General features: G+C 40.5%; 1 protein-coding gene across 1 annotated transcript in view; it reads left to right on the top strand.

The window, feature by feature from the left end:
* WWC2 (WW and C2 domain containing 2) overlaps nt 1-22,811 on the top strand; it is a 183,214-nt gene that overhangs the window by 123,087 nt on the left and 37,316 nt on the right. The window contains exons 10-14 of the mRNA XM_083367444.1: nt 4,991-5,080; nt 6,030-6,643; nt 13,564-13,687; nt 15,178-15,258; nt 15,346-15,432. Coding sequence (XP_083223570.1) covers nt 4,991-5,080; nt 6,030-6,643; nt 13,564-13,687; nt 15,178-15,258; nt 15,346-15,432 — 996 coding nt within the window. The remainder of the gene's footprint in view (nt 1-4,990; nt 5,081-6,029; nt 6,644-13,563; nt 13,688-15,177; nt 15,259-15,345; nt 15,433-22,811) is intronic.

Raw genomic sequence — 22,811 nt, forward strand, 5'->3', positions numbered from 1 at the left:
GGACGCCAAATGCACCAAAGAACTCTCTGAGGAAGAAGAACCTGAAATCAACCAACTCCAAAAGCAACCCAACGCCCCACACCACAACGGCCAGCCACGAGAGGACAATTACAAGGCAGTTCTCTTACCGAGATGTAAGGGGTATGGCGGCAACCATTTTTGCGCCAACTGCAGATTTTGTTCATCCACGTGTAGAGCTTGCGGAAGGACAGGCCACATTGCAGTGGTTTGCAGAGCCTGACAAAGAGACCAGCCACCCAAACACCTGTCGGAAGAACCGACTAGGAGAGGTACTGAGGCCCAGGGTCCAGTTAGTGTGGGATTCTTCAGAAGCCATAGAAGTGTATGCCGCACCGGGGCTCAACACCCCCTCAAACCCAAACTTAAGTTCATGGTAGAGCTACAAGGAGTTCCATGTAAGATGGAATTGGACTCTGGCTCTGCAGTCTCAATTATTTCTCAAGACACGTTTAACTTCGTGTGTAGGTGCAGTAACAATTGGGCCAAACTAAGACCCTCAGATATAATCCTAACAGATTTTCAAAATGCGCATGTTAAAGTTAAGGGAGAAGCAACCTTGTTGGTTAAGTTTAAAGGGTTTTGGGGGCACCTGGATGTAATAGTAGTAGGGGGCCAGAGAACGAGTCTCATTGGACTCAATTGGTTTGATGCCTTAGGTATTCAGATTACTGGCATAAACCGGACACAAACTGCAGACCTCACATCAGTGTGTGAGGAATACGCGGATGTTTTTGATTCAACCCTAGGGACATACACAGGCCCACCTATCTCATTTAAGCTTGATCCCAACGTAGTTCCAATCAGAGTTAAGCCTTGTAGGGTCCCCTTTGCCTTAAAACATAAAATTGATTCCGAAATTGATAAGCTGATAGAACAGGGCGTGTTACAGCCTGTTGATGGTGGGGAGTGGGAAACTCCTTTAGTCACCCCACTTAAAGCCAACGGGGAAGTTCACATTTGCGCTGACTATAAATGCACACTAAATAAAGCCCTCAAGCAACACGCTTACCTGGTCCCAGTGGTCAACCATATTCTAGCCTCCTTGCAAGGGGATACTATTTTTGCTAAACTTGATTTAGCACAGGCCTATCAGCAATTGCCGGTTGATGAGGCCACAGCCATGGCTCCAACGATCGTGACTCACAGGGGGGCTTTCAAAGTTAAACGCTTACAGTTTGGAGTCAGTGTTGCACCAGGTATTTTTCAGGGAATCATGGAGCGTACACTCAAGGGTATTCAGGGTGTCTGCCCTTATTTTGATGATGTTCTTATTGCAGGGGAATCCCCAGAAGTGTTGGCCAGTAGGCTCAAGGCTGTTTTGCAGAGGCTTCGCAAAGCAGGCCTCAAATTAAAAAAGAACAAATGTAGTATTGGGGTTTCTTCAACAGCATTTCTGGGTTTCTGAATTGATGCTAACAGCATTCACCCTGCTGATTCTAAAGTGAAGGCCATTAAAATGGCTTCTAGGCCCAAATCAAAAGGAGAGCTACAAGCATTCTTGGGTCTCGTAAACTTCTATCACACATTTCTACCTCGTAAGGCTGCAATAGCAGAGCCCCTCCACAAACTGCTGGATAAGAAAGCTCCGTGGAAATGGACTAACATACATGAAAAAAGTTTCCTGGAATTAAAAGCACTATTGTCAGAAAAGTCCACTTTAACTCACTACAAAGAGTCTAAACCTGTATGTCTTGCATGTGATGCATCTCCCTATGGGGTGGGGGCAGTTTTAAGTCACATAGAAAAAAATGGGAAACAGGTTCCAATAGTGTTTTACTCAAGGACATTGTCTTCTGCTGAGCACAACTATGATCAGATTGACAAAGAGGCCCTAGCCATCGTTGCTGGAATAAAAAAAATTCCATGACTATTTATATGGCAGGGATTTCACTGTCTACACTGACCATAAACCTCTGTTGGGACTTTTCACAATGGACAAACAAACCCCCCACATACTATCTCCAAGAATGTTGAGATGGTCTATCTTCCTATCTGCATACAATTTTAAATTAATTCACAAAGGAGGCAAGGAAATGGGCCATGCTGATGGCCTCAGCAGACTACCACTGCCACTAATGGATCCAGATCCGGCTCCTGCTGCTAGAATATTGTCCATACAGGACATACCTGAGTTTCCCCTCCATGCAGGGGACATTGCTGCTGAAACTGCCACAGATAAAATACTTAGTAGAATGTTGTCATGGGTATACATGGCCTGGTTGGAAAAAAGTCCAGGCTCAGAATTTCTAAGCTATTTTGTCAGGGGGCATGAGCTATCTGCACATAAAGGGTGCATATTATGGGGGAACAGAGTCTTAATTGCCACTTCCCTAAGAGACAGGGTTTTACAATTATTACATGAAGGCCATCCAGGCATTGTCAGAATGAAAGCTTTAGCTAGAAGCTACCTTTGGTGGCCTGGCCTTGATAAGGCCATTGAGGGTCAAGTCCATGGTTGTTATACATGCCAGCAATCTAGGCCTGAAATGCCACAGGCTCCAGTTCACAGGTGGGAGGAAACACACACTCCCTGGTCTAGGGTTCACATAGACTACGCTGGGCCTTTTCAGGGACAGCTCTTCTTGATAGTAGTGGATAGCCACTCAAAATGGCTGGAAGTAATTCCAGTTCCTAACATGACTACTGCTAGGACCATCCAGGTGCTGAGAAAACTCTTTGCCATGCATGGGTTGCCAGAAGTCTTAGTTTCAGACAATGGGGCCCAATTCACTGCTGCTGAATTTCAGGCCTTTCTTGGAGCTAATCTCATCAGACATGCAACATCTGCACCTTTTCATCCATCTTCTAATGGTCAACCTGAATGCATGGTGAGGAGAACGAAGGAAGCACTCAAGCGCAGTGTTACAGGTGACTAGCATCACAGATTGGCAGATTTTTTACTCTGCCAGCATTCTAGGCCCTGCACTGCTACGGGCAAGAGTCCTGCACAACTACGTTGGAGGAGGCGTTTGATTACTAAACTGGACAGGTTGCATCCAGATAGAGTGGCAGCAGAAGCCTCTCGACCAAAACCCCCAAAGGGGCTGCACATAGGCGATTGGGTTTGGGCCAGGAACTATGATCATGGGAATCTCTGGGTTCCTGGTCAAATCACCAATGCATCAGGACCCCTATCTTATGAAGTGGGGGGGAGGGAGGGCAAGTTGTCAGACGACACATTGATCAGCTCAGGAAACGTTTTCCAGAATGGCCACTAAGCAAAGACTGCATCATAAGTCCCTCCCAAGGTCCTCAAACTTGCGGCCAAGCCAGCCCTCACATGGACTACCAGGACTTTTCCTTCTTAACTGAGGTGGAACCAGAGGGAGAACTGGGGAGCTCTGGAGTGCAACATGGACCCCCTGAAGGAGCAAGCCAACCGAACTTCAGCAACCACTGTGCCTACTCTGCCGATCAGTCTGACTGTGAGGTGGGCCAACCTGGAGAGGCCAGCCAGAGTGCATCCGATCCCCTTGACTCAGGAGCACAAAGGGACACAAGTCTACCCAGCCCACTGGGTAAGCTGGTAGACCACAAAGTGATGGGAACTCCAAGACATTCCTCTAGGGCACACAAGCCTCCTTCATATCTTGCAGATTATGTTGTAAAATAAAGAGCTATATATTGTTGTAAAACCTGTTGCCACTAGACTACAGAAATTAGTGCTATGTTGTAACTGTCTATTATTGCAAATGGAAGCCTGATCATTGAGACGTCGTTTAATCTCATTGTAACCTACATTGTTTTTATTTTTTATTTTTATTATTATCACTTTACTTTTGTGTGTTTGAATAATGAGTCTGGACAATTGTTGAGACTAATTGGTGTTGTCATAGTCTGATCTAAGAGGGGAGGGGTGTTATGTACTGGGCTCTTGTGGAACACCACGTAGGGTTGCTGGAGCAGCTAACAGCTCTCCAGCAACCCAGACTTTAAGTCTCCTGTGCAGGCGGCAATGGTTGATTCAAAACCTATTGGCTGCCGCCTAGGGGCTAGACTATATATTGCGGCTAGTTGCAGACATTTCCCCAGTATAGTTCCAGCACGAAATAAACAATGAGTTATCCTGTACTCAGCTTCGCGTCTTCATTCCTGCACCAAAGAACCCGCTATTTAACAGTTAACACAGTTAAATATTTTAACAAATGTGTCACAAATGATTTCTGGGAAGTAAGAATGCCCAAAACTAAACAAACGAAGAGCCTCTTAAAAAAAACATATGTCTTCCCTAATTCTTATTTGCACATAATGCATATAGAATTTGATTACTTTAAATCCATTGACATGGATTTTTCACTCAATGGCTAATAATTAAATATAGTCTTTTTTCCTTTTTTTTGAAAAAAAAGCTAATATTTGGGGGGGGGAGAACAATTGAAACTAAGTGTTAGCCTAGGACTTTTATGCTTGTTCTCATATATGCTGTTCCCGGATAAATATAATTACAAACAGGCTTAGAAAGATTTTTGCCTAAAATACAAGTATACAAGTACCTTCAAATGATTATTAGCTAATGGACTGCACAGTCCAACATTGACTAAATAGATTGTTCTGCACTTATAACTTGCATTTCATCAGTTAATTCTTAGCAGTCTGAGAATTATTATGTCATTACCCATTAGCTAGGGCTAAGATATTTCCAGAACCATTTCATGGCCAGAATCTGAGAAAGAGAACAAAATGAAAATATTTTGAAAGATTTTCAGACCCCCCCACCCCCCCAAAAAATAGGGAATATGTATTGGCCATTAACTAACACTAATCAATTAAGCATTATATTAATGGTATAGTGCAAATGTATTTCGCTCCCGTAATCCTTTAGTTGCCCTGAAAATTTCCATTTGACTTGTAGTTTGGATGAACTTAAATAAGTTGTCCTCAGCTGTTTGTCATTATGGTTTTAGAGCAAGGTTCTCTTTGCAATGTGTATGCATTTATATATTGACACGTAAGCTTTTTTATCTTCTAGGTTGAAATTAGAAGATAGAAAAAATAAATTGGTTAAAAAACTTGAAGAAACTAGTCACCTAACCACCCATTTACATTCCCAGCTTAAAAGGTGAGATAATTTTCTTTACACTAGATTTTTGACAAATGATAACAGTTTGTCCAAAACTGCTGTTGGTATACTGTATTTCTGAATTGTCTATTTTGATTTAGGTGAAATATTAATTTGGAAGTGTGTCTTATACTAAAAGCTTGGTTATCTGTTTAAGTCCTGAAACAAAGTCCTGAACCAACAAAGAATATACATGACTGATCTGTGGTAGCCCTTTCCCTATATTATTCAGCTACATTCGTGGAAAATAGTGAAACAAATATGTGTTGTTTCTACTATGAGTAGCAATCTGTTTTGCACATGGAAACATTAAAATGAAAGGTCATGAAATGAGGCAAAATTAACAATTATTGGCTTAGCAACAGAAATGTTGGGCTCAGTTGTGATCATAAGTTGAGGACTACCTAAACCATTTATGCAAAAATGAAAGATATAAAATAAGTAAACTGCATCCTAGTTCAAATGCTCACTTTCTCAACACATTTGTGCACAAATGCAAATGACAACCACTAAGGAATGGCTTCTATTAATGTTTTTTTATTGATTTCATAGTACCATCTTTCTTTAAGGGCAGCACTGCACTAATGTGAATCCATTTATTGAGAGAGCATTTACTGTTATTAATAACCAGTGAAGAAAGCAGTATTTCCTTAAACTCAGAAATGTCCATTTTATATGAAAATCCTTTTGTTTTCCTTTCTCTTCAGGTATTATGTATTATTTGTTTGTGTACTTTACCCACCATCAGAGTAGAAAATACCAGAATGGGAAAAATGGGGCATCTCAAACAGTGATTTAAAACTGATCTAATAGTCCAATAAATTTAGATAGGTATTGTACATTGTTAAATACAAAACTACTTTCTTATTGTTCTAATTGTACTTTCTAATTTATCCTTGTGAAACTGTTACAGTGATCAGAATGACAGATCTTTGCTTCTTTGTTGCAGCCTCTCTGCCAGTACGTTATCTGTGTCTTCAGGGAGCAGCTTGGGATCTTTAGCATCTAGTCGAGGGTCCTTGAATACATCTAGTAGGGGGTCGCTGAATTCTCTTAACTCTACAGACCTCTACTACAACCAAGGTGATCAACCTGTAGATTTAGACTATCAATATAAATTGGACTTCGTATTACAAGAGAAATGTGGTTATATTCCTTCTGGCCCTATTACCACCATTCATGAAAATGAAGTGGTCAGCTCCCATGAGAAAATGGGATATAGTGACTCTTCCAGTTCTTTGACAGCAAGTCATACACCCAAAATAACTGAGCCTCCTAAATCTGTCACATCATTCTCTTCAAGATCTTCCCTTTCATCATTATCTCCTCCTGAATCACCTTTGGTTTTAGAAGGTGGCTTTTCAGTCCCTCCTCAAGATTCTCCATTACATCTTTTCACCACGGACTTTGAGGACTGCAATTTACCCAGTGACTTTACAGGCATTACTACCTGTGAGAATCAAATTTTGCTGGACTCTGAAACTAGAATATCTTCTCAATCAGTTAATGATAAATATCGCAATGAAAGTATTTCACAGAGCATATCACATTCAAGAAATACAGGTAAATATGTTGAAGGATCAAACTTATATGTCTTGCTATTCAAACTCAGCCAATTCTCTCTCTGGGTTGAACTAAGTTTCTGAACCTTAGCAGCCAATATGTCCTCAGAAAATTGTGCATTTTTTCCTGGTAAGGTGATAGGTCACTGTCAACAAATGAAATCATTAACAGCTCAGCACATCACTTCTATATGAAACTTTAAGAAGTAGGACTAGATAAGAAAGATCCAAGGAGATTAAGCTTGAGGAACTACTATAAAATGGGTGGAAGTCTAAAAACTGTGGTGAAACAGCAAACAAAAAACAGGTGATAAATGTACTAGAAGGGATATCACAGCAATTGGAAGATATACTGCTCAAAAAAAAATAAAGGGAACAGAAAATAAGACATCCTACTATTAAATACAGTACATTGTGTTGTTCAAGTGTTCCCTTTATTTTTTTGAGCAGTATATAATAGAGGTACTGAGACAGAGACACTAGATAACTATATCAGGAAGATGTTCACAAAACCAGTGAGCTGTCATGAGCAGAATAGAATCCCTTGAGGGCCTGTGCTGTTGATAATATCTTCAGTATTCTGTAGTTTCAGCCAGCTCAGTTACTGTAACAGCATAGATAGACAAGTTTGTGCCCCAAATCTGAATGAAGATCTGATCTTAAACTGTACATCATTTTTTCCCACATTTTCTACAATCTGTTTCTGCCTATTAATTACTGAAGTTAAAATAATCAGGTATCTGTGCAGGTTTAATAGTCCTTCCCTGCTGTAGTGAAATTTCGAGAAAAAGATAAATTCTTCAGGTCTGGCAGCCTATTCAGATATCTGCTGACCTATTTCCAAAAGGGAATTAAAAATAAGAAAGCCATCTTAAAAGACAAATATTTTATTATAGCTTGATTTTTCTTAATTACTGTTTACTTTGTTAAATTAATAAAACATGCTGACAGATGAGTACATACTATCCTTAGTTTCAAGGATTGACCGAAATAGTAAAGGTGGCGGAGGGGGGATGAATTGGCATGTTGCAGAGAAAGTTATGAGTATATATTGAAAGCAATCATTCCCCCAAAAAAACTGTGGATGTGACATAGTCATTTTAGAAATCTTATTAATTCATTAGGTAAGTATTATTTAGTGGATTAACAAAAGCAATATTTTTAAATTAAACCTATTTTAATGACATTAGTCTTAGTAATTCTGCTGAAAAACCCACATTTAAGGCAGTCGCACAGTATTCCTTCATTTTCCAAAGTAATTGCTTTATCACACAGTTATGTGTGCATTTCAGCCTTCCAATTTTGTGACTGACCAAGGAGTTTCCATTTTTGACTGCATTTCCTTTCTCTCTGACTCTATTATTTACTTCTAGCCATGGTTATTTGTTTTTGTGAATTATTTGTATGCTGCTTCGTAAAGTAATTCTAGACAGTCTACACAGTATATCAAAAACAGCCATAAAATCCAAGTATTACAAATCTTTTTTAAAATCTTCAAAAATCTGATGTAGTTCAGATTTAATCCCCCCTCCAGTTCCTGTGGGTTGTATGTATTTCTTCCTCATATTAATATATTTGATGGTGTTCTACAACAAATTATGTCATAATAAATAAATGCTGCAAAATTCTTTGTTGTTTTTACAGTAGTTTAACAGACAGTTCTTTGAAAACTGTAATGATGCCTAGTGTACAACGAATCACGAATTTGGGAGCAACTGGCTGTTCAGAACTTAAGTAAACTGCATGAATTTGTTCTGAGTGAATTTGGATTTGTTGGCATCACAAACTATATTTAGTTTTGCAAGATAAAAATCACGAATTTGGGAGCAACTGGCTGTTCAGAACTTAAGTAAACTGCATGAATTTGTTCTGAGTGAATTTGGATTTATTGGCATCACAAACTATATTTATTTTTGCAAGATAAAAATAATTTCTCCTTTAAATGTATAGAGATGTGATCCCCCCACCCAATCTTGTACCAAAAGGGTATAGAAAGAAAGAGAAGACTAGCTGTTGTATCTCAAAGGAAGTCGTTGTGAATGAACTTCTCCCATTGGCCTATTTCAAATCAGGAAGGAGGGGTAGCCAGAGAGGCTGCTGCAGGGATGGAAATAGGAAACAGGAAGAAGACCAATAACAGCCATTTTTCACACCATAAAATGTGACCAAAAGTGAACATATTTTAAGTATAAACCATTCTGGAAATGTCATAATATAGAACCTTCTTAGAATGTGCTTGTTATACTTACAGTTGACATTAATATTTTAGTTTTCTTTTTGCCCTCTTACATTTTGGTATATGACATAATGAAATTATTGCAGAAATATTCTAAACAATGCTAGATTAGTTTTAACAATGGTAAACCATGCCTACGGCTGCCAGCAAGAACCATTTTCTTCTTGTACCAGCTGCTATCTCACTGTGTCCAGTAAGCATTTTGAAAGCTGTGAATTATTGTTTTGCATATTTCATCTGTGTTGTTTACTAAGAACTTGTTTTTTCAGTATATTATTTAAGCAGATTGAAGATGCATGTTCAAAATCTTTTTGCTCCTTTACCCCAAGTTTTTGAATACCATATTTTGGTTGAATACATCAACCAAATATATACCTTTTCACATACTTTTAGTTAGAAATCACTATTGTTTAGTTACATGTGTAGAAATAAAAGCATTATATATTGGTGAAACTACATTTTATAGTGTCCTTCAATCAAATGGTGTTCTCAAAACAATAATAAGAATGAATAAGTAATAACATGTAGCATGCACTATTGCTCAAAGTCTCTCTTGAGCAAAGCCTGACTTCCTGGTGACTACGTGAACATGCCATTCTATTTGCTTGGTAAAATACAGGGTGTCTTTTCAATTTCCTAATGTAGTTTGCCACTCTGTGGTTTCCTGATGGTTCACTTTAAATACTGACCAGTTTGGACCCTTCTTAGCTTTCCCAAGATCAGCTGAGAGTGGCTAGTTACTGCCACTTGCTATGTCAGTTAAATAATTAAAATCTGTAAATTAAAAAGCATGGAGAAATAAGAAAGGTATGTTTGCCATAAAGACAGTATAATTCGATGCCATGAGAGGCAATTCTAGAAACCCTTGTCCAGCAGTAACCTGCCTCAGTTCAAATGGCAATAATACCCAGAGCAGCAATGAACTCAAAGCCAAAAGAAGCAGATCGTAGTAACAGGTGTTCCCTCAAGTATTTCAGTTCAAGTCATTGTACTTTGAAAGTAAGCACCAATATCTTTAACTCTGCTCTTTGTGGATAGAGTAAGGGATGGAGGTGTCATTTACATTGTTGCTTAATTATGTAGGTTGATACTGGGAACTTTGGGATTAAAGTACATTGTGTAGCAAGCAAATATTTGTAGTGAAAGAGAGACTGGTTTACACTTCTGACACTGTATCATTTGCCAACTTGTCCAAACTTGGCTCTCATTATTGACAGTCTGCCATTTGCTCAATTCCCTGAGTTTAATAAATGATGGGGAAACTTCGCAATGCATACAATATTTCAGTGCTTAGTTCAAGCTTAACACACGTGATGAATGTACTACATATGAAATGGTACATTCTGTAGCTTATCACAGAATTGCTAAAGGTGCAGAGTCTGCAGATGGTTGAGAGCAGATACTTTTGAGATGGAAGTTTTTCTCATTTAGTTTGCAGGGAAAGGGATAAGGAAGATTGTAGATGTCTACTTTTTACAGCATGAGACACTAACTGGCAAACTCTAACCTCGTCTAGTTTTTTTCCAGCAATAATTCTCCACTGTGATGGACCATTTCTAACAAATACTATATATCAATTGGAACATAGTAGAGTTTCATTTTTGTTTCTCAAATCATATATGTACTTAAAATATATGTAATCCAATAATCCAAAAAGGATTTTATTGGTTTTACATCCTGTTAAACAAGGGAGAGAAAAAGTGATAATTTAAAGGGACCATGAATATGCCAGCTTGATGTAGTGGTTAAAGCACCAGCCTAAAACTGAGACCATGATTTCAAGTTCTGTCTTAGACATGAGGCCAGCTTAGTGACTTTGGGCTAATCCTTCTGTTTCAGCCCTAGGAAGCAGGCAAGAGGAAAACCCATGAAAACTTCAAAGAAAACTGCAGGGATTTGTCCAGGCAGTTGACAGGAGTCAATACTGACACGAAGGCACAATAAATAATTATTTCTCATCACACTTGGCCAGATCAGTGTTGATCTTTTACTGATTCTTCCCCTGGCACACAAAATGTGGTCCCATTCTGAGGTTTTGAGAAATTATCCCACTAGTGAACATTCATTAAAAATATAAAACATACATTCACAAATATAATTACTAATAATAACAATTATTAAATTAGTAACTTTAATTAATTAACATCAGTTGGCAGCAGATATAATAGTCAAATTTTAGGGGCAAGGGGCTTTGAGACTGTGTTGACTCCTAGCGACTGCCTCATCAAGTCCCTGCTGTTTTCTTGGCAATGATTTTAGATTTTAGATCTTCTTTCTAGGCTAAGAGGGAGGGACCCTCAATATCAGTTCATCTGGTTTCTTGACTAAGGTGGAAGTAGAACTCCTGATCTTCCAGTCTTTAGCCTGGTACTTTAAGCTAAGCAGGGCCAGCTGTGGCCAATTCTTGAAGACACACCCTCAGATAATTTTACTGTAGGTTAGCCTAGATTGTAAAAAAACACATGATCGTTCATGAAAACTACAAAATGGGATGTTGCTTGTCTTTAGTTTGAGTTTTAACTGCAGGTTAACCAGAGAGGGAGAAGAAAGTGAGATGTCAGGGAATAACTTGGAACGTAGCAGTACAGTTGTACGTATATTCATTCAGAATTGCCCGTTACATTTAGAAATTGATTGCATAAATAAGTTAATTTTATCTAATTCTCAAAATTACAAAGCCCTATGTCAGGTAATATACTTTGAGATGTTAAACATTATTTTCATCTCAATATTACTTTTGAGGGTTATTAAGAAATTACTTAAGAGACTTTTATTTCTGTATTTATACTGTACAGTCTCCATTCTACAAACTCTAGTTTCCTGAATTCAGTAAAGGTCCTTTAACTGTCATTGAAAAAAAAATTCATTATATACTATCTCCTCCAATTTAAAATTCCCCAACCTGCAAGATTCTCGCTCAGGCCTACTGATGGACTGAATGTGCCAATGCAGGTAAAGAGCACCAGGTTAGGAAAGGTTTATTATAGTCCATATTTCATAATCAATTGAATGCAATGAACATCTTCTTAAAAGTTATGTAAATGTTTGGATTATGTCCAGTTTCAACTTTAGATCTTGTAATTCTACTGATTTTGGTAGATCAATAAAATCTGATCTTTAGTTTTGCTTGCTTTGAAATCAGTCAGTTCTAGACTTGGTTTGAACAGAGCTTTTGATAATGCTGTACGTTCTTATATTTTCTCTGTATCTTTACTTTGGGTAGAGGAATTTTTATCCCCTGCACACAGCTTTCTTCTGTGCAGAGTATCTTTTGGAATAACAGATTTAGAATAACTGTAAAGTTCTTTCATAGATAGACTCTGTCATTGTCAAAGTCGATTCCAGACTGCTGTGCTTATTCCTGAGAGTAATCAATAAACCATGTTATCACCTTCACCTCTCTCAAAGCGGTGAAAGAAAAAGCACTTCATCATCAAGGAAAAAGCATCCCTACTGCTACAAATGAAAGGAAAAATGCAGCAATCAATCCTCTAATCTGAAGCCTTAAAATTTAAACATCTTAACAAGATGTAAAGTCATGACTCAGGAGGGGGGTGTAATGCATTCCAATACATTTGGTTCCTTAATAGATAAAAGGACTCCATGCACTTGCAGGTTATTACATTACAATGTGCTGCTTACATTGGTCATACTGTGGTGTCTGCAGGAAAATTAGCAAAAACTGAATTTTGAAATCAAAAGAAAGGAACTCGAATTTTCTCTTAAATTTTGTGGTATAGGTCTAGACTTTGTCACTGTTGAATCCAAAACAGAATTGAGATTTATGTCTTACCATATAGAAATTTCAGAAAGGATTTTTTTAAAAAAACAACAACCAAATTGAAGTATTTAGAATATAATTTGCTTGTTGTCAAAAGTCTAGTTTATTATGATTCTCTGGCATTCCGTTTGAAAGGACTCTCAAACACTGTGCTTTGCAGTGTTTCTCCAATATGACTGAAATGGCAACAGTGAAATCTAGGAAAAATTTATGAATAAAGATGAACTTAACTTTGGTAGCTATTTTAAGCCATAACTGTTTAAATCTCAGAAGTTCAACAATTTTGTATAGATGTTCTGATGAAATCATATGTTCCTATTTCCTATTAAGCAGTAAGTTGGGACTTGGGGTGCATTACAGCTTGAGATAAAATGGCATGTTCACATGTGTGTGCAAAAATCAAAAAAATTCAGTAGTAGCTATAGAGCAAAATTACCACTATATGTCTGGGTAGCAAGTTAATGGTTGGAAGACGAGACAGAATGCATAAATATAGTTCTGTTGCCGAAAAATCATTGAGCTCAGACCTGGTGGCTCTGAAAATCGTCCCTTACTCTGAAATTGCCAACTTATTCTACTTAATGCTAAGACCTGTCCAACTGACACTTTTTTCTAAAGAAGGGAACTCTCTTGTTGTTGTTTTTATTTTGAGAAGAGGAAAAATAGATGGGTGAATGATAGATACAGAAGAAAAGTAACTTGTTGCTTTTTTCAGTCTTATAAAATGCACATACTAATAAAGAAGCCTCATTCTAAATCTGAAAAGTTTGAATACTATTCCAATACATGTAATGCTTGTGATGAAATTTAATTAATTTGGAACCTAGAATATTCCATTTCAGTTTGAACAGAAGTTAAGAATGTTTTTCTTATTCACATAATAAAGGTTCTTTCCCTTACCTAGGTGTTGACTTTTCAAGAAGAACAAGAACTCATTTGCTTGATGAGAAGACAAGCGGTGTGTCTGCTGCTGTATCTGATGAGTCTGTGGCTGGAGACAGTGGTGTATATGAAGCTTCTGTACAACAGTAGGTGTAAAGCCAGGAATATTTCTATTTGTCAGAAAACAAAATAACATTACATTCAAACATTTGGCTTTGTACTCATCAGCAATTTCAGAACAAACCAAACAGATAGGACAAGGAATAATAATGATTCAGAAAAATTAACAACCAGGAGAATAAAAAATCAGTGGAACAGAATAAGCATTTTCCTAGGTAAAAATGACGCCTTAAAAAATCTGTATAAATCTGTATTAATATAAACACTGAAAAACATTCTCCATATACCTAATTTAAATTTTAAAATAGTACAATTAAAGAGTTCAAGAACTGACCAGTCCTCATTTTGGAACATTCTAATATGTTTATAAAATAATTAAATATTCAGATAATTTTTAACAAGACTTAACTATGCAGGCATTTAAAATGAAGAATACATACTTCCTTTAATTTATTGAAAGACAATAAAATTTAAATAATGCACAATTATTTTATTTTATTTTATTTAGAAATATTTGCTTCCCATCTTGTATTCAACAACTCTGGGCAGCTTACAGGATAAAACATTTAAAGAAGAAAAGACATTAAAATCAATAGTCATGGCACACAGCAGATAAAATCATTCACAATTACAAACTGTTAAAACCAGATGGGAAAGGTGGGAGCAGGACACACGGGGTAGAGAGATGGATTAGGTTTTATTTAATCAACCACATCCAGCATAAAGCTTCCCTGTTGGTCCCAAGCCATCTGGCAGAGCCAGGTTTTGAGGCTCTTTCAAAATTACAGGAGGATGGGAGCCCATCTCATCTCAGGGGATAGGATGTTCCAGAAGGCAGGAGCCACAGCAGAGAAGACTCTCCTCCTGGAGTCCACCAGCTGAAATTCCTTGGCTGACAGGATCTGCATCATACCCCCTCTACCAGCACAGGTGGTATAGGTCAATCCCATCAGGATGAGACAGTTCCTCAAATAAGGTTAATGAACACAGCAAAAGTAATACATTAATTTAAGCAAAGAAATAGAAAACAGAAAAGTTACAATGTTATTTATTGACCTAAAAATTCCAATTTAATCTTATATCCCAGTATAGTAATTTCAAATATATGAGATCATGTCTGTACAAATGATTACATTTTTTCCAAATATCTTTTTTTTTCAAATTCCATTTGTTTGTACTCAAAGTATATAAACTAGCTTCATTGTATATAGCCAGACAATATGTAAATCATGTAAATTATTATGATCTTAAAGGATGGGACCTTCAAATAAATTGCTGTTAGTGAGATAATCTTTAGCATTGTTTCCTAAATATCACACTTCAACAGCTTCGGTATTCATAAAGAAAATTCCCCACACAAATTTATTTCTCTGTAGTAAAAATAAATTAGTGTTTAAAAATTAAAATGTTGACCAGCATTTACCAACTGTGTGCTCAAGTATGTTTGACCTCAATACCCAGTCAGCAAAAGTATTTCTATCATTGCCATTGATCTATCTTAAACTCTGTTCTCTAGACCCAATAACAATGAAGAAGTCGCATATACTGAAAATGATACCATGATGCTGGAAACTGCCCAAGTACAAATAGGACTCCGGTGAGTCATACATATATTAAGATAGTTTCTACTGACCATTGTAAAGATGTGATGTCTAATGCAGGGTTTTTCCTCTCATCTTAACAGATATGATACAAAGAGCTCAAGTTTTGTGATCGTTATAATGCAGTTACAAAATCTTCAAGCTCTTTCAATCCACCCTGGTAATAAAATGTAAGTAAAATGCTTTTTTGGCAATGGTACTTTTGAAGTCTAGGAATTCATTATTAAGCATTTATCTTTCAGGAAATCAAAGTGCATTTATAACACTCAGGTTGCAGGGAGCATAGATATGTCAGCCTGAATCTTCTTCCACCTTTTAAGTGCTGCAAGTATTGGTTGCTAGAATGGGTATCCACCCACCCACCTTCATCTGGATTACCAGTGCTTTCATGAGCCTATTAGACATCTACTATCTAATTGGAGGAAAGGATATGTTTCTTTCTTAGCTAAGACAGGAAAGTCTCCTTTACAATTTTTATTTTATTCAGAAGATTAAAAGATAAAATACAAAAGAAAAAAATAAACCGACAAAACAAAACTGGACAAAAACATTTAGAAAATGTAAAAAAAACAAAAGACAAAAACACATATTTCCCCCTTGTCAAACACTGACAAATTATTACAACAATAATAGCTTCCTCCCACCCTTGCAAAACAGATCCAAAATTTATAAGCATCTGCATCTATTTGCAACCCACTGACCTGCCATACAGTTAACAAGTTAAACAGCAGTGAAGTTAAAGTTTAAAGCACTCTGTCTGTTATTGTAATTTACTCATAGAGAGTTTGCACAATTTCTTATTTACCACAAATAACCTGATCATTATCTCTGATCAGTCCAGAATCAAATATCCTTGTTTGGTTCTTAAAACCTTTCCTTTGGTTTTAAATTGGGAACTTTCCCATAATTGCATCTCATTTCCAAAATTCATACGTTTCTGTTAATATCTCTGCAACATCCATTGTTGAATAATTCTTCTTGACAGGAATGAAAAGGATAAAAATTTGCCACTGTTAAGTATTGGGATCGGTGAGGCATTGACGAGGCGGTGGTGAAAAGCAACAACACGTTTATTAAGTTAACACAGAAGCAGCACGAACTGCCACTTAACTTATACACCCTCAGGGGTGCTCCCCCCTCCTGGGTGCGTCCTGCCTTCTTTTTTACCTCTCCTCTTGATGATGGGCCCAATTGTTGGGACCCTGAGAGATGGCTAGGTATGGATTGGGGTCTCCGGTTTATTGTTAGGAAGAGACCCCTCATCTGTTTTTTAGCTAATTTTTAAAGGGGTTAAGGGGGAGGGTTGGGTTGCGGTTTGGGTTGGAATCTGGGGGCTTCCACCAACCGAATTTCAGTCCAGGCTTGTGACAGGTCACGGTGGGACTGGGTTTGGGTTGGACGCCTCCGGGTCTCTGGAAGGGGTTGGCTCAGGAGTTCATGACCTCCATGACGGCCATGGACCTGACCCAGGTAATTCAGGGCCCGACTTATGGGGGGGTCACACACTCAATCTTATTTTTCTATCTGGATGGTGGCTTGATGATCTGGGAAGGGGATCTCCATTTATTAGTCCCCTGTCATGGACCGATCATCATCTCCTGCGGCTGGACTTCCACTTTGCCCCCCCTGTCGCGGGGTTATGGAACCGACCAGGTGGTTCCGTCCCAGGTACCTAATGGACCCTGAACGGTTCCAGGAGGCGCTTGGATCTGTGCCTGCCATCTTTGCTCACAGCCCGGTCGATGCCTTAGTGGAAGCCTGGGAAAGGGCAGCCGCGGAGGCACTCGACCATGTTGTTCCCATGCAGCCCCTGACCCGGCCCAGATCCCGGCGGGCACCATGGTTCTCCATGGAGCTTCGGGAGATGAAGCGTCGGAGACGGAGCCTAGAGAGCTGTTGGAGGTCCAGCCGGTCTGAGTCTGATCGATTGCGACTAAGAACCTTCACGAGGTCTTATCTCACAGCGATGGAGGCAGCGAAGTCCAATTACTTTGCTGCCCTCATCGCGTCCGCAGATAATCGCCCGGCCACCCTGTTTGGGGTGACTCGCTCCCTCCTGAACCAGGAGGTGAGGGAGGACCCCCTGCAGGGTCGTGCCGAGGAATTTAGTTAATATCTGGCGGATAAAATCGCTCAGATTCGGGCCGGATTGGACTCCAACTGGGCAGAGTCTGACGATGGGGAATCGAACGGTCTTGGGAATATTATTTGGGAAGAATTAGATCCTGTGACTCTGGAAGAAGTGGACAGGATCATGGGGAGGCTGAGTTCCACCACTTGTTTACTGGACCCATGCCCCTCCTGGCTGGTTTATGCAGCGCGGGAGGGGACACGAGGCTGGCTCCAGGCAGTAATAACTGCTTCTTTGAGAGAGGGTAGCTTCCCCGCCGCCTTGAAGGAGGCGGTGGTGAGGCCCCTCCTCAAGAAGCCTGCCCTGGACCTGGCTATTTTGAATAACTATCGTCCGGTCTCCAACCTTCGCTTTTTAGCGAAGGTTGTTGAGAGTGTGGTGGCTCATCAGCTTCCTCTGTTCCTGGAGGAAGCAGATTATCTGGACCCCTACCAATCGGGCTTTAGGCCTGGGTACAGCACGGAGACGGCATTGGTCGCACTGGTGAACGATCTCTGGCGGGCTCGGGACGGGTTGCTCCTCTGTCCTAGTCCTATTAGACCTCTCAGCGGCTTTTGATACCATCGACCATGGTATCTTACTGCGGCGCCTCAGGGGGTTGGGAGTGGGTGGCACTGTCTTACAGTGGTTCTCCTCCTACTTTCTGGGTCATTCGCAGTCAGTGTTGACAGGGGGACAGAGGTCGGCCTCAAGGCCTCTCGTTTGTGGAGTCCCTCAGGGGTTGGTCCTCTCGCCTCTCCTGTTCAACATCTATATGAAGCCGCTGGGCAAGATCATTCGTGGTTTTGGGGTGGGGTATCATTAGTACACTGATGATACCCAGCTTTTTATTTCCACCCCAGATCAACTCAGTGATGCCCTCTCTTTGATGTCCCATTGGCTGGAGGCGGTGAGGGTCTGGATGGGGAGGAACAGGCTTCGTCTAAATCCCGACAAGACCAAGTGGCTGTGCATATTGGCATCTCGGGTTGTCCATTCTATTCCATCTTTATCTATAGGGGGTGAGGTGTTACCCCCCCCCCCCATAGATAGGGCTCGCAACTTGGGTGTCCTTGATTCACAGCTCAATTTTGAAGATCATATAGGAGCTGTGACTAGGGGGGCTTTTGCCCAGGTTCGCCTGGTGTGCCAGTTGCGGCCCTATTTGGACCGGGATGCCCTACGCACAGTCACTCATGCACTCGTGACCTCTCGGATAGACTACTGCAACACTCTCTACATGGGGCTGCCCTTGAATACCACTCGGAGGCTCCAGCTGGTGCAGAATGCAGCCGCGCAAGTTGTGATGGGGGTCTCCCGATACTCCCATGTAACACCTCTGCTCCGCGAGCTGCATTGGCTTCCAGTTGTCTTCCGAGTGAGATTCAAGGTGCTGGTGATGACCTATAAAGCCCTAAATGGCATGGGTCCGGGTTATTTACGGGAGCACCTCTTGCTGGCGTTAACTTCCCATCGCCCTGTGCCCTCCCACAGAGAGGGCCTCAGGGTGCCGTCGGTCAGGGAATGTTGACTGGCAGCTCCCAGAGGGAGAGCATTCTCTGTGGGCACGCCTGCCCTCTGGAATCAGCTTCCAGTTGAGCTCCGGATGGCTCCTGGCCTTCGCTCGTTTCGCCGCTACCTGAAGACTTGGTTGTTTGAACAGGCCGGCCTGGACTAAGGGATTGGATTTTAGAGTTTAAATTTTAAAAATTTTAAATTTTAGAATGTATTTATTACTTAGGGCTATTGATTTAATCTTATTTTAATTTTTATACCTTGTGTGTTGTTAGCGTTTTAATTGCCCTGTACACTGCCCCGAGTCCTTGGAGAGGGGCGGTATATAAATCTAATAAAATAAAATAAATAAAAATAAACTTCTATTTATATGGACCACTGCTAGGTGGTGGCCAATGGAATTAAAGCAGTATTTCCTGCTCAAAACACAAGTAACAATTCTGGAGACAAGCAGTCTGGAGTTTAAACAAACAGCAGTTAACTATCAATAACGGTTTCCAAGTAATTTACACCAATACATAGCACCCCTTCCCCCTAAATAGTTCACAAGGTCGAGTATTGAACATAGTCCTGCAAATGCTTTGGTGGCCTTTGTGACCGTTCTGAACATCTCAAAACCTCTGTAGGTCCCCAGTCTACCAGCTTGCCTGCCAGGCTGGGTAGACCAAAACTGTGGGACCTACAAATAGACTCAAATCTCTTTGGCTGGTCTGTCCAGGTAGACCTCTCTTTTGTCTGTTCCCCAGTTTGTAGTCCAAATCCTTGTCGATTATTGCATTAAAATCGCCTAATATGGATACATGGTCGTATTGTAAATCAATAAGCTTTTGATACACCATTTGATAAAAATCAGATTGTCCATTATTTGGGACATATATTCCCACCAAGAGGACCTGTAATCAACCTATGCGTACCTCCAACATTAAAATCCTTCCCTCCTCATCCTTATAAATCAGTTTTGGTTCCAAGTAATTCCTAACATAAAAAATCACGCCTCTCTGCTTCTCATTCGCTAGCACCACAAATAGCTCACCAAGTTCTGGACAATGCAGAACTGATTCATGTTGTTTTTTAATGTGAACTTCCTAGAGACATATAACATCCATATGCAATTTCAGTAAGTTCTTAAAAACCCGCTTCCTTTTCACCTGTACATTCAGACCATTTACATTTAGCAAAAACAAACATATTTCTTGCCCCATCCTTACTTATCTACGTTCTTTGCTCTAGTAGTCTGTCTAGTTATCCATTGGTTCCTCTCCTCATCTCCCTTTCCTTCTCCTCCTCCTACTGCTCCCTTCTCCTCCAACTCTCTCTCTTGACCATTACTATCTACCTCATCTAAATCTTCTCTTCCTCTCTCCTTCTCCCAAATTATAAATTCGCTCTCAAGGAATTCATCAGCCTCCTGGGGGGTTTCAAGGCGTATTCTTTTCCCCTGCCATGTCACCAAAAGCCATCTGGGAGAAGCCATTTATATCTCACCCCATATTTGCGTAATTTTGTTGTCAGAGCTTGGTAATTCCGTCTTCGATCACGCACTTTCTTTGGAACCTGTCTCAAAATAGTGACCTGCCTATCTGCATACTTTATCACCTGATTTCTCGATCCCTACCTCCTCTCGTAGCGATCTCTTACTAAATTTTATGTGGACTTCCCTAGGGAGATTCTGTCTCCTAGTAAATGATGTAAATACCCGAAAGCACTCATCAATCCCATTATGCACCATCTGCTTGTCCTTCTGCAGCAACCCTGCCACCATCTCCACCATCTTTATTGCTAAATCTTCATCCGGCTCCTCCCTAACATTTTGGAATCTCAGAATGTGAGCAGATTTCTCCATCTCAAACAGAACTATATCGTCTTCAAGCTGCTTATTTACTAGTAACTGTCGCAACTCACGCTTCTCCATCACTGCTTCAACCTTCTCAACCTTCGTAACTACTACCTGTATCTGACCCTCATGTCTTTCCATTGTCACACAGACATCATTCAATCTTGCGGAGATTTGTTTCATATCTCCACGCATGTCACCCATCTCTTCTTTCAGTTCCGCCAAATCCTTCGCTGTGGATTCCTGGTTTTTTGTCATAGCTTCCTGTATGGAATATAATAGATTCTGAATTCCTTGATGCGTAGGTGTCTTCTCAGTTGCAGACACAGCCTCTAGTGATCTATGCAGAGTAGGAGGAGTTGTAATTGGAGCCAACGATGTAGCTGTCAAAAGCTTCTTCCCAGCTTTAGCTGAGGAGCTAGACATTTCTGTTATGCAGAACAGGAACCTCCTACAAACTAGCGTATAACTAAGAAAATCCCGGAAGTATCAGTTAATCCCTGCAGCCCCCCAATAGTTTTATTTTTTATTTTTTTATTTTAATTCCATTTATATCCCGCCCTTCTCCGAAGACTCAGGGCGACTTACAAGCTTAGCAGTAGCCTTCATTCTATGTATATGCCTGCTTATTAGGGCTTTCACACACCCCCAAGCGGCATTATTACAAAGTCAGCTTAATTGCCCCCAACAATCTGGGTCCTCATTTTACCTACTTCGGAAGGATGGAAGGCTGAGTCAACCTTGAGCCTGGTGGGATGCAAACCTGCACTAATTGCAGGCAGCTGGTGTTACTTAAGGAGGCATTAGCCCACTGCTCCACCAAGGCTCTTATAGTTAATTAATATTCTAGTGGGCTAACGTATAAAGAACCAGTAGAAAGGAACAAAGATATATATAACAATGTTACAGGTCTCCCTTCTTGCAGACATTCCTCACTGCTCTCCTGCAGTTCCCCGTGGCTAATTTATAGCAGTAGCTTAATCCCATACAATCCACATCCAAGCCAGAAGAGGGACAATAAGAGGTAGCTTCCTGCCGCTTGCCAGCTGATTGTCAAACGAGTTTATAGAAGAAGAAAAAACCACAGCGGCAAAAGTAGATCATAAAAAGTCCAAGGAGGTTTCGAAATACACTGGAAATGGGGAAAAAGCTGCGCCCAATCAGTTGTACTAATTCAGCAAACGGTCTAGAGCCTGATCTCCCCAGTCTTCACAGCACCTCTGAGCTGTTCACAAGAAAAACTATTCTGCCGCTTCCAGCCGCAATCCAGTCTTACACCTCCTGAATCCCTTCAAACTCAATTTTAAGGGGGCGATCCATTCCTCTCTCGCAGTTCAATTAATACTGTACCAATGCCTCTTCCGCTCCATTCCCCCAAAAGCGCTCTGTCATGGTGATGGGCCCAATATCCTCTCAGCAGGGCCCTCTTCTCTTTACCGGAGATCAGGACTGTCTTTCACTTCACCGGAGGTTCGCACTACCCCAGCAAGCCCGGACCTCTATCCTTCTTTGCCGATCGTTCCACGATCGGCAACGGCTCATTTAGCCGCTCGGTAGAGAGAAAACAAAGCTCGGCAGTTCAGGAAAGTTTTCCCTACCGCTCTGCTTCCCTCTGACGTCACACCGAAAGTCCCCGGTTGAGTTTAACTCTTTTGCCGCTGCAGTTGCAAATGTTGTTAAAAGTTCTTTGAGAAATTATGGACAGGGCTGACCCTGTGTCCAGTTCCATGTGGCAGGGAATTCCTTGAAGCTTGACTTTAACCCTAAGCTTTTCTTTAAAGGGACAATGGGCACCTGTTCTAAAAATGCTCCTTATACTGGAGCAATAGCCAACTCTGTTCTGCCCCGGGGGCCCTGTACCTTTCCTGGGGAATTCTTCTTGTGGAACGTTCCTCTGGCCAACCTTTACAGACGGCGGCGATGTGGCCTTGTTTGCCACATGCCTAGCACATTGCTGTATGGAACCTACACTCCGAACGCCTGTGTCTGCCTCCACAGCCTGCACATCGAATGAAGGGAACTGCCTTCTCAGATGGTTGCTACCCTCTTTCTGGCAGTTTCCGCAGCCGGTCAATCTCATTGTCCATGTC

The sequence above is a fragment of the Vipera ursinii genome, assembly GCF_947247035.1.
Source record: "Vipera ursinii genome assembly, chromosome: 7".
Lineage (NCBI taxonomy): Eukaryota > Metazoa > Chordata > Lepidosauria > Squamata > Viperidae > Vipera > Vipera ursinii.